This window comes from Takifugu flavidus, chromosome 21 (genome assembly GCF_003711565.1).
Source record: "Takifugu flavidus isolate HTHZ2018 chromosome 21, ASM371156v2, whole genome shotgun sequence".
Taxonomy (NCBI): Eukaryota; Metazoa; Chordata; class Actinopteri; order Tetraodontiformes; family Tetraodontidae; genus Takifugu; species Takifugu flavidus.
In genome coordinates, this window is record NC_079540.1 from 3,254,513 (window position 1) to 3,272,019 (window position 17,507).

At 47.5% G+C, this 17,507-nt stretch overlaps 1 protein-coding gene and 1 long non-coding RNA gene across 2 annotated transcripts in view; both read left to right on the plus strand.

Annotated features, from left to right (window-relative positions):
- Positions 1 to 66: 66 nt before the first annotated feature.
- ptp4a2b (protein tyrosine phosphatase 4A2b) lies at positions 67 to 11,344 on the plus strand. Its single transcript, XM_057020441.1, has 7 exons — positions 67 to 204; positions 7,393 to 7,665; positions 7,974 to 8,082; positions 8,157 to 8,249; positions 8,337 to 8,467; positions 10,005 to 10,079; positions 10,185 to 11,344. The coding sequence occupies exons 2-7, from the start codon at positions 7,661 to 7,663 to the stop codon at positions 10,294 to 10,296; spliced, it is 525 nt and encodes a 174-aa protein (XP_056876421.1). The 5' UTR covers positions 67 to 204; positions 7,393 to 7,660; the 3' UTR covers positions 10,297 to 11,344.
- Positions 11,345 to 11,448: 104 nt separating this feature from the next.
- Positions 11,449 to 17,507, plus strand: part of LOC130518097 (uncharacterized) — a 43,677-nt gene continuing 37,618 nt past the window's right edge. The window contains exon 1 of the long non-coding RNA XR_008947931.1: positions 11,449 to 13,088. This is a non-coding gene — a long non-coding RNA (uncharacterized LOC130518097). The remainder of the gene's footprint in view (positions 13,089 to 17,507) is intronic.

Sequence of the window (17,507 nt, forward strand, 5' to 3'; positions counted from 1 at the left end):
GTAGCGACAACGCGCCGTAACCCGAATTTCCTACGCTTCTGAAGGTGACGACAGGAAGCTCCGCCCCCAGAACAGTTCCCGACCTCCGACGAGAATTCAGGCTGCCACATTGAAGAGGAACAAAAAGGCGACCTGGCAGCGCTTTCTACACTCCCTCCGCGTTTTCTGGGTAGTCACGGGATTTCAATGTTCAGCCTGCTCTTCGTAAGTACCTCAAAAAAGGCGCCTCAATGAAACTCGTCGTTCGGTACTTGATTCCTGACAGCCGTGTACTGTTGCGGCGCTGTAGACGCGCAAAAGTCCGACTTAAAGTAGCAGCGCAGCGCAGCCGAAGTCGGTCACACGAGTGGGTTTTTTTTTTCTCAGAATATGCTCCAGTAAATAGCCACGTTTGGACATAGCTGCTGTATTATCGGATGCGCATGCTGTTGGAAACCGCGCTAACGTGTTGTTTTAAGCGCTCATCTGTCAACCTGTCGGAGCCGGCCGACGTCGAGGGGGGGTTCTTTTTGTTGCTGGGAGTCTTCGAGTGTCTTTTGAGGGAGTTTGGAAACGGTGCGCACCAACGAAAAGTTAGGAGGGTGAAGGAGCCTGCTGCTAGCTAATGTAGCCGCGCTAGCCTGGTGTTGGGGCTAAGGCTATTTCCTGAGCGAGCGGAAGCGAATCTACTGCAAATCTTTGGGTCGGTGGCGTTTTTGTGGAGCGAAACACACGATTATTTCCCCCCTTTACAACAGCGGGGCTATTTCTAATGTAGTGTCGATCGATTTTCTTTTTTGGTGGTGGTTTATATCCAGATACATTATCCTTTGCTGCTCCATATGCTCCTGGCATTTAGCTAGCATTTTAGTTGGGCAACAGCTTAGCTTAAGGTTAACTAAGACTCGTTCACGTTTTAACGACGGTGTAGGTGTAGATCCATGTACATGTTAGTACTTTAACCAAGGTGTCCTCTTTCCAGCTTTGTTTTATTTATTTTTTTGCTGCTTTTCTTCAGGCGTGTGTGGTTGTGAAGCTGTACCAGAAGTAATGCTCGACCGCTCTTGAGCTAACAGCCTTCCGCCCTTTGTGCAAAAGCTTCCACCAGAGAATAGACTATTTTCCTTATCTAACACCTTTTTAATACACACAACCGGTTGCAGTCACGCATTTTCTTCAGTAAAGTCCACCTTGCCTTGACAATATCAAAGGCACTGACTGATCAGTCACAGATTCCTTATATACACACACACAAATATATATATATATATATATATATATATATATATATATATATATATATATATATATATATATATATATATATAAACTTAACTTTGTCTAATTCTTGTCATTCACTGGTGTGTGTAACTTAACCCCTGCCTGGTTTTTTTTTTGAAGCAGAAAGTTCACATTCATCCATGCTGGGCAAAGTGAAATAAAGAATTGCTCTCTGGGAGGAAGTTGAGTTAAGCAGCTGTGACACCAAAGGCCGCAGCACATTCCCATGGCTCTCAGTTTTCAATTTATGACCTTCCAATGGTTTTGGTCCTTTTCTTTTGATAATAAATCCGAGAGGACGGCCTGTGCAAGCCAGCCGCTTAGAACAGCGATTACTCATTGACTCATCCGTGCACGGTGACAGGATGAGTCAATGAGTGACTGGGCTAACAGGTAAGCTAATTATGCCTTCCTATGTGAGTCACTCCAAAGTGACCTAAATGGAGCGAGCGGTATTATCCGGTGGGGTGGGGGGGTGGGGGGTCATACTACCGAACTGATATGAGGGCACGAACGAAACATTCACTTTATTTATTTCGGCTGTTGCAAAGCTAATAAACGGCAGCGGCAGAGTTTTATGGTCCATTTGCGTTTTAACGCAGAAGTAGGTCGGCCACGTTACCGAGTGACCTGCTTTAGATGATATCTCGATGACACTTGACGTGCGTACTATACTGACTCACAGGTCCCCCCCCCCCAGCCCTGGGAGGCAAAGGGAGGCTCGGAGTGTGAACAGGTAGGATTGTAGGGGCCCGGCTTAACAGATTTAGCCAATTTAAAATGATTCCCCCGGGTGTTTGGGCCGTGTACTTGCTTTTTAATAACCCCGTGTTGCGATCAGACCAAAGCAGAAAGTCGGGATTATGTCCCCCAAACACCTCATTTTAAGCAGCAACTGAAAAGCTGAGTATAATTTTGCGTGCTTAGCGACTGGTCAGTGACTCAAATCCTGGCCAGAGCAGCAGCAGCAGCATCGTCGTCACAGAGCTGGAATAACGCACAAACGCACGCTGTGGACCAGTGGCAGCGCCTGACAGATCGGCACCCTTTGGGCTGCCTGCTGCAGCTATAGCAACAGGTAGTGGTGGGATCTGGGTTTGTTGTGTGTTTACAGCTCCGGTCTGTGTAGATACGGCTGCCATAGCTACATGTCGGAGAGCAAAACAGCTCATTTTCTCCAACGTGCTGGAGTAAACAGCGAATGGCGCTTGTTTTTGGGTGTAACTACTCAAACCTATTTACACAGAGACGGAAGAGTCTGTTTCATTGACATAAAATGAGCAGTTTGTGCCTAACCTGACTTTTCTGCCTGTGTTGGTCCTCTGAGGTCGGTTTATTCTTGATGCCTTTAAGCAGCTTTCATGTCTTCAAACCTGGAAGTAATTCTTGGACCACGCGGTGCGTTTCAGATCATTTTATGCAGCTGGCGAGATGTCTCTTAGGAGCTTTGTCCTCAGCTTAAACAAAGTGGCCTTGCTCTTTTTCTGATTCCTCTACAAAGGACTGCAGAGTTCCCCACTGGGTCAGTTGTTGCTTCTGCTGGGATAGTTGTTGGTATAGCAACAGCCATCCCCCGATGTCACTGGGAGAAGGCCAAGTTCGTCTCTAAATGCCAGAAGAATTGATGTTGCGGTGGGGATCTGCAGCTCCCGACAGATATACAAGTTGACATTTATCTGTCTAAGTCTGTCGGCAGCTTAGTGTCGGACAGTTTCAGTTCACCGTTTGAAATGGTGAACTGAAACACTGCTGTTTACACTTTAAACAGCCTGTTGCTCTTCCTGTAAACCGTATTTCCACTGACCAAATTAGAAATTCTGTAAATGCACACATGTAGCAGCTCTTCCTCTGAGCTAAGGTTAGCGCGTTGCTCTTGCGCTCTCCTCTTACTGTTGTAAAGACGCTGCTACCAAGCTGAATCTGCTCTCTGCGTTGCTGTTAGCACTTTGATTAGCAACAGTGCGCAGCCACATTTGCGTATAGACGGGCTTGATGGTCGTGTGTTTGCCTCGGCTCCAAAGTGCAGTGCGTCCAGGCGGCTCTCCTGTCGCTGCCTTATCAAGCAGACCTGCTCGCGGCGGTGCCGCGCACGCTATCGAAGTTCACACGAAGTCGTCGCGAAATGTTGCAAAAGCGGTGCACGGCGCCCTGTTCCCGCAGAGGCCCAAACTCGTGGTCCCGACAGTCACATGAAGGCTCCAGCTCTTTTTAAATGAATAACCTCTTGTGACGCGTTACCTAAACTGGCTTTAGTTTGATATCCTCAGTTGTTCTGAATGGATGAGTTCCGCTGGGTGTTGAGTCATCCATTCACCAATTTGGGAAATGTTCCATCCACCCAGACTTTGAGCTTAATTATTTTTTATGATATCTAAATATAGCGTAATTGCTTTCCTTTATAGGCGAGACCCAAGATGGCACCCATCTGGGCCCGGATACTGGCACGCCGCTACTGTTGTGCTCCTTCCTGGTTTGCTTATGAGTAGTTAAAACCATTTGTTTGTCCTTTAAACTCCTTTTTGGTGCCTGCAGTCTTCTTCCTCAGTCCCTTCTTGCCCCGCACACCCACCCCCAGGCGCTATCGGGGGCTTTTGGTCATCACACCATTTATCTGCGCTAACTCAGAGGCCACGCAAGTTGATAAGTGAGCTTCGCTCTGTGCTAGCGCACACGTCGAGGGGTGTTGGCTCCTTTATGGAAATGGGGAGGCCATTCCTCTGGGCCATGGGCAGGTTTACAGGAAGAGAGGAAACCTGAACAACAAGTCCTCCGGCAAGGTTGTTTCAAGGACAGCAGATCGTCAGCGGCGACAGACGGGTGTCCGCTTACCCAAGTGTCATAAACTCTGACATTAGGACGCTAAGCGTCCAGCTAAAGCCTCCATCACGGCGACGCTGTCCCGCCAGCCAACCAGCGCCTGTGGCGCTTTTCTGTGAAGTGTTTAGAACCATAAACAGGTTTATCGCCTGTAAAGCGCCGTTCTGGAAAACTGTTCTTAGAATCCAGGCAGAAGTGTGGCCCCACACACGCTTGTGTATCAATTTCACTTTTTTTTTGGAAACGGCAGATGTGAATTATTCAAGAAAAGGAGAGTATTTGTTGCTTTATTTATTTATTTTTTAAGCGTATGTCATGTCTGTCCTGTCCCAACACGCCTGGGGTGTGTTATGGTTGTTCAGCTAGAAAGAAAGCGTAAAGTTTACTCAAAGGGCACGTCGTTATGACACGCAAAAGCAACGCAGGTTGTATTTTCTGCAACGGTCTTTTACACACCCGCTTCCATGTTATACGTCATCGACGGGGTGTATAACACCCCGACCGTAGAGAGGAACGCCACAGTTGTGCGCGGCGGTCGGCGTCCGCGCTGAGATGAGCACGGGATCATCTCCCGGAATCGGAAGAGATGTCTCGTGGGTATCTGCTAATGCATCAGATCATATCAGCTCGCTCTCATTTGTCCTGCTTGTTGAAAGTTAAAGCGACCTTCTGAACTCCTTTAACCTCCTGTTTGAATTCCTGCTGCGTGACACTTGTGTGATTTTGATGGTGAATAATGACACGGGGCGGTTCTACACCCTGGTACATCGGCGCGTGTGTTGTTTGCTAAAGGGCGCGATGACAGGTCGGTATACCCGACGGCGCCCAGCTCAGTTGTCGGAGGCGCTTGTATTAGTGTGAGAACGGGGGTGAAAATGTACAGAATGCTGCGAGGTTTCAGGTGAAGGCTGCACCAAGAGCTCTGACGTCACTGAAGAGAACCAGCTGCCCCGGTGGGGAGGTGCGATCCTCTCATATCGCTCCCATAGTCTGCAAAACCAGTCGTTTCTGCATGCGCTGTGCGGCTTTTTCCTCCTTTCAAATCACCAACTTCTTGTTACTCTTTTACATTTGAGCCTTTATTTTAGCCGGAATGCAGAAGCGTTCTCTCGCTTTAATGAGCCTCTATATATCACCCAGTTATGCGAACCATTGCTTGTGGTGATGTTATGTAAGACTTTCCTGGAACCCTGTATTTGGTTATGAGAATAAAAGGGGAACTCTGTGCTCCGTGCAACAGGCAGGCGAGATACGACTATCGGAGCCTCGACTCAAAGGGTTTTAAGAACTCCCCTGCTACTTTTAGGCAGCACGCTTTGGCCGTGCCCAGTCTGGCTCCAGACAAAACGGCCGGGCTCCGGCACGACCGCAAACCACCGGCCGGAGTTCAACGCTCACACCTTTGACGGAGGGTAAAGGAGGACGATTCAGAACGTTTAGCCGTCGCCCACCTTTCCAGTCTGTTTTCAGCGCCGAGACTTCTTGGCTCATGCGCTTGTTTGTGAGTGCATGTGTTTTTCTTTCTTATTTTAGAACCATCCCCTCGCCCTTGTGACAAATACGTTGCTCGAGCCAGCTTGTGACTGCCATCAGACCTCTGCACACGGTGCTAGCACGGAGCCGTGGAAGTGTGAGGCCGACGTGTCCGACCTGTTGGCTCGGGAGAAATCCATGGAAATGAGAGTTTGAGTTGCACTTTTGGGGAAAAAGTGGTGAAACGCCTACCCCCAAAGCTTTACACTGGCCTTTTCAATTGTTTATAGAGTTGTGCTATTATGAGTTGTGCGTTTATTGTCGAAGAAGCTTTTAAATTTGCGTTTGAATTTGATCTTATTGTACGTTGCCAAGCCTCAAAAACGCCGAGTTGACTGTTCCAAAGTACCTTTGAACCAGTTCCCTTTCTTTTGTATTCCTTAATCAGCTGTTTAGCTTTTCGGGTCCCCTTCTGTCCCGAGATAGTGCTCTTTATCAACCCGCAGCCTCTCTCTCACTTCCTATCACTTCATGTTTTCATCTTTTCTTTTCCCTCCGTCACTGGAAGAGATTTGGAGAAGCCGACTGAGTTTTACCCGTGACCCACTCCCCCGGCTCCCCTGTTGTCATCGAGGCCTCCTAAACCACCTGAATCCCTGGTTTAGGACATCCATGCTGAATTAAACCTACATTAGAATTGATAGTGAAGCCTCGTGCATATACTCCTGACTTCCTGTTGTGGGTAAACATGTTGCGACAAGCACTCGTGTTTGTGTGTGTGTGTGTTCAGTCATCTCTAATTTGTGAATGCTAATGTTGGCGCACACACACATGCACACACTTGCATGTATTTGCACTCCGAGGGCAGACTGACTGCTACCGCAGGTTTACATGCACCAAAGTTTGCACCAAATCAAGGCCACAGTTTTTATCAGCGGGCAGCAGATTTGCTTGTCATCTTTTATTTTCTTTAACCTCAATGATTTCTTGTCTGTTACAGAAGTACCGATGTCGCTCTGTGGATCGCTGCATTCTTTTGTTTTCGTCTCTTGGCTGATAAAATGGAATTTAAAGTGGTATTTTGTGCCCCCGTTTTGCTTCTGAGCATTAAAGCAAGTCAGAAGTGATTAACGCCGTCTCCCCGCCGTCACACGGTGGTAAATTTGTTTGGCTTTGGAAGAGTGGCCTAGGGTTTACATTTTTTTAAGGTGCGTCAGTTCTTTCTTTCTTTTGCTGCGAGTTGAAAGTCCCGACCGCGGCGTGGCGATAAAGAGGAGTGAGTCGGGCTCAGGAAGGTGAGAACTGAGAGCGTGGGATTGAAATGTGGGGAATGTTTGAGGCAATCCTCACCTTGTGACTACGGCCACGTAATATAAGCCCTTCTACATTTCCCTGCCACTACTTTGTGTATGTATTGGTAGTATCACTTTACCCCCCCTCCCTTCTCACCTCTGTTGTGTCAGTTCGAGCCAGTTTGAGGTGGCTGGATTTAGACTGAAGGACTTGGTAATGTTTGACCGACACCCGGGACCACGTAGGACCTCTTCTGCTGTTTGTCGCGTGTTGTGCATCTTATTTGCATTTTAAAAGCTACAAAGTTCTTTGAGTCTGTGCTGAATGTATATTTAATCATAATTCATGTGATTGTGTGGATAATTTTATTTGAGGGTTGTTTCAGTCTTCTTGCACAGGCTGTGGGTGGAGCTTATCGGGGGGGGTAAACATACAGACATCCATCATTTCCCAGAAAAATGCCAAGCTGTTCACAAAAGCTCCGCTCTGTAATAACTGTTGCCCTAGAGACGTGTCACATGACCTCGCTCCTCTTTCTTGTCCCCGCAGGGTTTCAGTGTTGACTTGAGCCACACCTTTATGGCGTGTGTGAGTGGTGAATTCTGCCAGGCACAGCACCTCACCTCAGCGGAGAAGTGAACCGGCCGCTCCCAGAGGGACTACGCTACCCAGAAACCTCCCTGATTCCAAGCAAACAAGAAACTGCTGGTTCTCCGAAGCCCCCACCCCTGGGTTACTGCGTAGTCCTTGGCCTGCCCCGCCCCACAAACCTTTTCTGCTTTCTCCTCGAACTGCCAATCAAAAACAACTCTCCTGAATGGGGTAAACTGATTGGATGACTCCTGGATAGTCTTTCCATCCTTTTCTTTTTTTCTTTTTTCCATTTTTGTGTTGTTTTTTTCTCCACATCCCGGAGTACCTTGGACTAGCTCATCCTTTGATTCGTTTCTGTGTAACTCATCCCATAATCGAACACCTTCTGACCCATCCTGTCCCCACGTGTTGCTGTTTTTGTTTTTTTTTATTTATTGCATCTGTTCCTCAAAACCACAAATCTACCAGTTCTTTTTGACTTCTGAGCCAAAAGTCGCTTGTGTTTTGTAAGAGTTGTATTGTAATTGTTTTTGAAGCCGTCTCGCCAACATGAATCGCCCCGCCGCAGTAGAGATCACCTACGGTTGCATGAAGTTCCTCATCACCCACAACCCCACCGACGCCACGCTCAACAAGTTCACCGAGGTACGTCCGCGCCCGCGTCCAGCAGAACCGCTCCACATGTCCCGCGTCTCCAATTCTCTCTTGTCGGTTGTCAGGAGCTAAAGAAATTTCACGTTAACACACTGGTGAGAGTCTGCGACGCCACGTACGACAAGGCCCCAGTAGAGAAGGAGGGAATCCAGGTTCTGGTGCGTGTCGACGGTTCCCCTTCAACTCTTGACATCTTTAGGTTGAGCCCCGGACATTAAACGCTTGATGTTGGTTTCTTCGTGCAGGACTGGCCGTTCGACGATGGCGGCCCCCCTCCCACTCAGATCGTTGACGACTGGCTCAAGCTGCTCAACACCAAGTTCCGAGAGGAACCTGGCAGCTGCATCGCCGTGCATTGCGTGGCAGGACTTGGCCGGTAAGCTGCGTGGATTTCTATACACGCATGAAAATGAGCCGCGCTACAACTCACGATTTCTATCATCGCACCTCCCGTTTTGAAGAAATTGGCAATGGCGTTGTTGTTCCAGGGAGAGCAGGTGGGGATATTAATATCCCAGTGGTCTCCATCCACTTTGTTTGGAGCCAAGGCGGGATGTGAGCACATTGTTCCAGCGAGGTCCAGCCAAATGTTTAGCTGCACTCCTGATCTTGTTGTGGTCATACAAGCGGAATGTGTTGGGGTTCACCTCGATAAGCTCAGAATATTGGTCTCTAGACGTCCCCTCTTGCAGGCGTTTAATTAGCACGGTCAGAGTTGTTGATCTCCACCATGACATGTTCGGTACATTCATGCGTCCCCTTTCATGTAAAGCCTCATTTTAAAGGTCCTGGCAGGCTCATAGACACTTTATGCCATTAGAGATGGCATATCTGACCCTTTACAGTCAGAACCCGCGACTATGGGAAAAGATAAATATGGTAAAATATAGTCCAGTGCTATGGTTTATGAGCAGCAAATGATAAAATACATGTTAATTGTTGTCTGTTAAACCCCACCAAGGGTGTAATTGTGTCTTTAAAGTCCTAAAAATGGAGATGAAAAGCTTTAAATTCCGCTTCAATTGGAATTTTTAGAAACGTTTCATGTCCTACACTTCTATTTTGACCCCCCAACTAACCAAAAACTGGACACTTGTCATTATTTTCCAACAGTTTTCTCGGAATTCTGCGCCTTGTTCTGATGGGCCTGCCTGGTTTCTCGCGCCTCACGTTCTCTCCCGCACCAGTTTACCATCAAATGTTCTGTCGTTTAGATGCTGCAGTGTCAGAAAAGAGGATTTCTCTCTCTTGAGAGCTGTGAGGCTGCACAGGTGACGTGCAGACGGGCACAGGTGTGTTTTTGGATCAGTATGAGACACAGGTGGGGTTGAATAACGGCTCTAGAGCGACAGCGATGCGGACGTGCACGTGACGCACGCAGGCCGGTCTGAAAATGTCTTTGGTGACCACAAGGGTACAGCAAGCCAATGATTTCCTAACTGCCTCCAGCCTTGGATTGCGGCAGCATTCCGGGGGCTGTACAATAACCCGCACTGGTCTGACAGGAATTTTTCTCCGTCACTCTGTTACCGTGGGCCGTGTTTTTGCAGGTTTAGAGCTCGACTGTAGCCCCCCCGCTCTCATGCTGCCCCCCGTGAGTTATGTGAGAAAAGAGCCTCTCAGGTTAAAGCTTTGTCAGCACTGAGATTTGACCCCCCCCCCCCATCCCGAGTATCTCCTGTGTTGAGAAAGGTGAAGGTTGTCTTACTGTAAATTATCACAAGTTTCTGCTGGGATCCATTCTCCGCCCCAGCAGGGCATTAGTGGACCGACGCACCCCTGTAGGTTTCCCAGGCTCCTTTCCCAGGTTTTAACCCCCCCCCCCTCCATGCTTTTGACTGCGTATCCGTGTGAACTCTGACTTTTAATCTTCTGTTCTTCCCTCCACCTTTCCTTTCCCTCCCCTGCTCCAGAGCTCCGGTCTTGGTGGCCTTAGCCCTCATCGAGAGCGGTATGAAGTATGAGGACGCCGTGCAGTTCATACGGCAGTGAGTACCCTCCTCTTCTCTTCCCAGAATGCCTTGCGCTGAATCGTTCACAACAGCTTCTTCCTCGCGATGATGTGGCGTCCTGCCGTCTCCTCTCCTTTGCAGGAAGAGACGCGGAGCCTTTAACTCCAGACAGCTTTTTTACCTCGAGAAATACAGACCCAAGATGCGTCTGCGGTTCAAGGATACCAACGGCCACAACTGCTGCGTGCAGTAGGCCGCCCGGCGGCACAGCTCATCGGCGCACATCTGGCGGGGAACCTTCCAAAAGTGGAGACCGTAACAAAAAAGAAAAAAAAGAAGAGTGCTATCAGTAATCATTGTGATTTGTTAACGCCGAGTCATTGATAAATGATCAGGTAGGAAGCGTTGGAGCGATCGAATGAATCCAGATCTGGGAAACCACCAGCCGAACCAACGAGTGGACGGTCAAAGCACACGCCGGGGCCCACCTCCCGCTTCCACCGCTCAGCCACGGGCCAGGCTTTTGTCAGTTCTGTCCATCCTTTTACTACTTTTATTTCCCCCCCTCCCTCCCACGAGTGTAATCACGGGATAGCGTTTCCATTTTGTGAATGAAAATTTCTACACCAGACTTGTAAGAATACGAAAAGTTGAATTAATTTGCAACAGTCGTCGACCGGGCCGGGATGTACCCTTTTAAAAGCCTTTTTTTTTTTTTTTTTAAATACACGTAACTTGACAGTTTAGTGTTGGGGTGTGTTGCACCGAGACTCACCTGGAAAATGCAGTAATGTTTTCTTCTTTTTAACCCTTCACTCACTTCAAGCCACTTTCAGTTTAGGGGATCACGGAGTGTGAATACGTCTGCAATATTTATTCACAAGATATACGTGTGACAGTTTGGTGGGGGCAAGGACATTTTGTTATCAAGTATGTGTATATATATATATGCATACTTTGAGAGCCATGTTTTTTTATGTTGGAGTGCAATAATACACCTCAGATAAGCCCACCAACCCCTGCGGATCAGCCTAAACACACACACACACGCACACACACACACACACTCTCAGCAGTTTGAAAAGGAAAACCGACTCACAGCAGGTACTTCTCCCTCCCCAAAGGTGCATATTTATGCTCCAGTTCCGAGTGCCCCTGGTCCAGGCTGAAAGACCACAGAGAAATGCAAATGGTCGTGTATCCCCCCCCCCCTTTTTTTTTTTAAATTGTTGTACCCATTTTGAAAACACCCCCCATTCGTATTGGTTCTTTAAAGTTGAATAAAATTGAAATAGAAACCATTTCCCTGTCTCCTTCACTCATTTCCTTCTCCCCACGCCTGAAGGTCGGCCGTCGAGGCTGAAGTGTGACTGCTCAGACGTCAGCAAACAGAAAAGGGAAGCGCAGATGAAAATAATACATTTGCATGACAAGTTTAGCTTCTAAAATGGTTCCAGGCTTGCTGCAGCCTGGGGGGGGTGGGGGGGGGGCATCACTATTGAAGCCAAACTTTTTGAGTCGGGTTTCTTTTGCGTTTGCTCTTTCTAAAGGCTGTTTGTCCTATTCTGAGCGAGCTGTAACACCTTCCTCTTTACGGGCTGATTGGAAACACGGTGTTCCCAGACAGCATGTGCACATCCAACATGTCTGTCTCTGACTCAACACCACGTGGACACCACAGGACACCCTGGTACTGAGAGATGACTCACAATCTCCGCCGGGTCTCATCAGCTGGGTATCTGAACGCACCACAGCTGCTCCCCCTGCTGGACAACCCCAGTCACTGCAACTGAAAGTCCCTCACTGCTGTTGGCAGGGTGGATGGGCGCGCTCATGCAGTGAAACGTGCACGTATCCCCACTGCTAAAATAATTATGCTCTCAGACACGCGATTTACCTGCAAAGGTTCACTATATTTGAAAGACTCTCAAAATGACGAGAGAACAAAAACGGGCATCAACGAACAACTGAGTACCGTGCAAAATAAAACTTGTTATAAATACTCGATCTCTGCAATATATTCTTAAACCACTGAAACAAGAGGTAAATTGTCTGTTTTACAGATAAAAATGTGTTTTCTTAAACTAAGCTTTAAATTATAATCTAGCCATAAATATACGCATCTAAATGAAAAATCAGAATGCTAGCTGTTGCTATGGTTCCAGTTATGCTTATGGATCTTTGGGCTCCATCTTCAGCAAAAAGTTACCCTTTAGAAGCTGGGAGGCAGGAGTCAGCCAGTCAAGGGGTGATTCTATGATATTGTCTGTTTGGTTCTGATCCCAACAGCGATGCAGAGGCCTAAATCAGATGAGTATGTTAATCAAATTGTGATACGCCTGATATCCTCAGGGGCTTTCAAGCAACTTCTAACTTTAAAAAAAATAAGTGACTTAAGTGTTTTAACGTCTTCACTGATGCTGAACAGCATATTTACTGATGGAGACTTTAATATTGTACATTTTATTCCACTTTATTTAAAAAAAAGCTGTGCTGACAGTTGTATCATTCTCAGTCAACACACTATTGTCACTATCGCATCATCTCTGATATCTCCATGAGGTCAGAAGCAGAGGGGCCACTTGATGATATTCAAGAAGAACGGAAGACGAGAGACGAAGAGATTATCTGTCCCAAGAGGATCCACCCTCCTAAGAGGAGATGAGGGATTCTCAGCGGGATCTCGGAGAGCCACAAGAGCTGCAGAGCTCTGAAAAGAGCTGACGAGAAGAGGTCGGATAACTCGGAGACCTGGAGGAAGCAGACCAGGAGATCCTCAGGGCAAGAAAGACAACGGAGAACCACAGCCCTCATCGACACCTTGGCCCTGCTGACCACCATGAAGCTGCTGTGAAAGAGTGTAAACAGAGGAGTTCCAGTCTGGAGGAAGAACTCCACATGAAGCTGGAGGAACAACAGTTGCAGGAAGGAGCTCTGAACCAAGCAACAAGGCCAGCGAAGAGCTGGAGGACACGATCCAGGAACACAAACTAGAGCCCAGCAGCCAGCAGAGAGCTCACCAACGACATGTAGAAACAGCTTCAGGTGAGTTCCTGAGAGTGATGCTAATGTCTGTCCTGCAGCTCCAGCGGGCTGAAGCTTCTCTAAACTCTTTAAGCTTCTCTTTTAAACATCACGCGCCCGAGGCCGGCAGTTGTGTTTTGCTACCGAGGATGCAGACGGAGAGGCCAAGAGCTGTACAAGAACACCTTGGATCTCCTGCAACAGTCCTCGGCGCGGCCCTTTAAAAATGCGCGCCTGCTCCAGGCTCTGTATCTTTAATGAGGTGTGTCTGAAATATTTGATCGCCCCGCGCTCATTTGGAAAACAAACACGCTCATTTCCATTCATATTTGATGCAGAAATGAATAAATGTAAAACAGACACATTAAATTGTCTCCGTCTGCCAGACTGGAGGTTTCCGCGCGGCTAAGCTACGCCAGCGCATCCGTGGCGTTTGATTTTCAAAGTGGGATTTAGCGTCTATGAGGGCGGAAATGATCGGTTTTTCACTCAGAGACTGGAGGAGAAATGTGAGGCAGCAGAGGGGAGGGGCCATCGAATTTCCCCCCTTCAGACCTGCGGCGTGAACACATCTTTAGGTTTTTTCCAATATACTAACCAAAATCAGATATTTTAGATTGGATCCCGTTGGTTGGTGTGGTGGTTAGCACTGTTGCCTCACAGCAAGAAGGCCCCGGGTTCGATCCCCGGTTGGGACTGAGGCTGGGGACTTTCTGTGTGGAGTTTGCATGTTCTCCCTGTGCCTGCGTGGGTTCTCTCCGGGTACTCCGCCTTCCTCCCACAGTCCAAAGACATGCATGATTGGGGATTAGGCTAATTGGAAACTCTAAAAATTGCCCGTGAATGTGAGAGAGAATGGTTGTTTGTCTATATGTGTTAGCCCTGTGCTGGGATAGGCTCCAGACCCCCCGCGACCCTCAGTGGAGGAACAAGCGGTAGAAAGTGAGTGAGTGAGGCTTAAAAAACCCTGCAAATGCTTGAGCTCCCCTCAGAGAAAGCAACACCTGGATGGTCAGTTGACCTGAGGGTGGCGGGGGCAGGGGGAGGCGCCTATTCTATCAGGCCTAATAAAGGTGCTTCTTTCTGTTAGCCCAGGTGTGGTTTGCCTATATCGCAACCTTCTTTCATGAAATGGTTATGAATAATTTAAATATCAAACAAAAATACATAATCTCTGTTATACTGGAGCGGATTTAAAATAATTGTGGGGATGAGAGAGAGAGAGAGAGAGAGAGAGAGAGAGAGAGAGAGAGAGAGAGAGAGAGAGAGGAGAGAGAGAGAGAGAGAGAGAGAGAGAGAGAGAGACTACTTAGTTGTTGCTGGAACTTTTTAAACATTTACTTTTTCATCGCCATTTTTGTCAGCTCCCATGGATTGTCACCAACAACTGCGTTGGTATCTCGAAGGAAAAGCGGCCAATTTGGGGGGTCGATAACCTATCGAGATAGAGTCCGTCACCGACTAATGAAAATGCTCGGTACTGTATAGTTTAGCATCACTGACAGGCCCAGAAAAGTCTCTCAGAACGCTGTTGAACAGCTGGTTGGACATCGTCTTAACCTTTTATCACCTTTTATCCTCATATCAGTCTCCATAGCATTAAAGCTCCATTTTCTCTCTAATTGTAAAGATAACCGGTTAGGCTAAGCTAACGCCTTGCTAATTACTTTAAGCCACATGTGTCAAACTCAAGGCTCGTGTGCCACATTTGGCCCGCTACGTCATTTTGTGTGGCCCACGAGAGCATAAAAGGTCTAAGTGTTGAAAAATAAATAGGCCAAACGCGTACTTAAAGACCAAAAACTACATTTCCCACAATGCCTGTCAACCGTGATGCCCGTGTAGTGACGGCTCACCGCCACTATACGGCAGCGTTTCCACATCGATGCCAACTAGTGAAATTGAAGATTTAAAAAATCATCCAAAAATGTCCAGTTGATGCAGAGGGAAGACTGTTTCAAGAAAGATGGGAAGGAGAATACTTGTTTGTGCTTCAAAGAGAAAGACCGGTACGTCTTTTGTGTTATGAGGCGGTGCCGGTTTTCAAAGAGTACAATATACGCCGACCAGATACAGGTGTGTCTTGACCAGATATAGATTTTTATTAAAATGTCAGTTTATCAAGAAACACCATCGCGGACCGAGTTAAGGGACTAGCAGAAAACCTTGCAACACAGTTGGCCGAGGACACGTAGCTACACAACTGTTTCATTAGCTGGTGATGAAAGCAGATAACACGGGTACGTTGCAGTTATCAGTTTTTATTAGAGGTGTGAAGTCGGATCTCTCTGTCAGCAAAGAGCTGTTGGACGTTGGTGTAATGCATGGGAACACGACGGGACAGGACATTTTTGATGCGGTGGACAAGTCCATAAGTAAAAATGCATTGCCCTGTGAAAACCTGGTGGGATGAACTACAGACGGTGCACCAACAATGTGTGGAGGAAAAGTGGGCTTGTTTGGACTAATGAAGGGGAAAATGCAGAAAATGAACTGTCACTCGCCTCTAATTACTTATCATTGCTTTATTCATCAAGAAGCTTTGTGTAGCTTAAAGTTTAAGCCATTAGTTTGTTGGTTTTTCATACGTGGAATGCAAGACGGTGGGAGTCACGCTCGTTCTAGCACCAACCAATCAAATGGCTTGAATTGACCTCTCTATAAAATGAGATTAACAAATTCTTCTTCTTCTACTAATTAAAGTGCAGCAATTCTGATGTGAGCCTTCACATATATGATGAATGTGCCGTTATCAGGCTTTTAGTATAATATTGGACATCAGTATGTGTAGACATTTAGTGCACATCATCAATATTAGCTTGATTCGATGCAAAACAAGCTTTTAAAAAAAAAAATTATCAAACGCACACATGTATATGTGTTTTTTTATTTTAAATAAATTGACATGCCTGAAACAGAACTGGTGACCCAATCGCTCTACAGCGTGATGCCTATTTTGCTGTCCGAGTTCCCGAAAACGGGACGCGCAGCGCACCCGTACAAAGTGGTTTAATGTTAATCCTCACCACTAGATGGAGACATAGATCTATGCGAGAGTTGCCTTCATCTGCACGCTGGCCACTAGAGGGCAGCGATAACGCACATAGGCTGCGAATGTTGCCTGTGGGGCAGCAGTGGAGACAAATGTGATATATTCTCTCTGGCAGCACCTCGGACAGCATCAGGCTGGTGAGTCATCCTGACATACTGTTCAGAATATTTGGATTCTGCAGGAGAGGCAGTGCTTTTATTAATAACCAGGCTTTTTACTGTGTGTGTGGAGCAAAGAGTGGAAATTTGAGTCAGATGGACTTTATATGTTGCCCCTGGTTTGAATGCATTGGCTGAAGCAACAGCATTAGGAGGCGTTTTCATCATTGTCTTGATGCTTTGTGTTTTTTACATATTAAAGAATTCACTGGAGAAGCAGCAGTGAGGTGCACGTTTGCTTTTGGTGGATGCTTCTTATTACGGCACGCTGGTTTTTGCCTTTCGGCTCCATCGCAGGGAGCGCAGACGGTGTTAATGAGGGAGAGTGGATGGTAAGTGACATGCTGACACTCTGCCAGTCAATCAGCAGGGTTGTCTGTCGCCTCCTTCCAGCCCAGCGGATGAACGCCGTCCCTTTATTAGGCCTCCCCCTGTACCCAAATCACCTTGTTTACCCAAACCTCTCCTCTCCTCTCCTCTCATCTCCCCACCCCCCTCCTCTTCTCTCCTCTCCTCTCCTCTCCTCCTCTCCTCTCCTCTTCCTCTCCTCTCCTCTCCTCTCCTCTCCTCTCCCCTCCTCACCTCTCTTCTCCTCTTCTCCTCTTTCCTCATCTCCTCTCTCCTCCCCTCCTTTCCTCTCCCTTCCCCCTGCCCTCCTCCCTTCCTCTCCTCTCATCTCCCCTCCCCCCTCCTCTTCTCTCCTCTCCTCTCCTCTCCTCTCCTCTCCTCTCCTCTCCTCTCCTCTCCTTTCTCTCATGCACACCTTTAGCTCTGTGGTCCTCCGTCAGCAGCAGTTGCCGTCAGCTGCACAAGCTTCTCGTGCACGTCGACACATATCAGCTTAGCTTGGCAGGAACATGCTGACACACACACACACACACACACACACACACACACATACACTCAATTAGTCACGATTCTGTGTCTCCTTCCTTACCGTCTACAGGATCAGGCGCGGCGGGTCTGAGCAGTTGACATAAGCGCACGTTTGTGCTTGTGCATACATGATATATATCATTCCAAACAAGAGCGCTTGTTGCCAGATTGTGCAGACGCTGCAAAATCCGTCTGTATTTGCTCATCAGCTCAAGTTCTCCACTTTTTCCTTTGTCAGGCATAAACATAGAAAGACAAAAACGTGTTTTTCAAGTCCGAAACGTTGGGAATGTCGGACACGCATTCTGAACCGGATCTCTGCGTTGTGTTAAATGTGCTCATCTGGTTCATGTG

Bases quoted from the DNA above. Each gene is read 5' to 3' on its own strand.
- ptp4a2b (XM_057020441.1), top strand. The intron at 8,250-8,336 runs GTGCGTGTCGAC...TTCTTCGTGCAG, and splicing joins AGGAGGGAATCCAGGTTCTG to GACTGGCCGTTCGACGATGG. The intron at 10,080-10,184 runs GTGAGTACCCTC...TCTCCTTTGCAG, and splicing joins GCCGTGCAGTTCATACGGCA to GAAGAGACGCGGAGCCTTTA.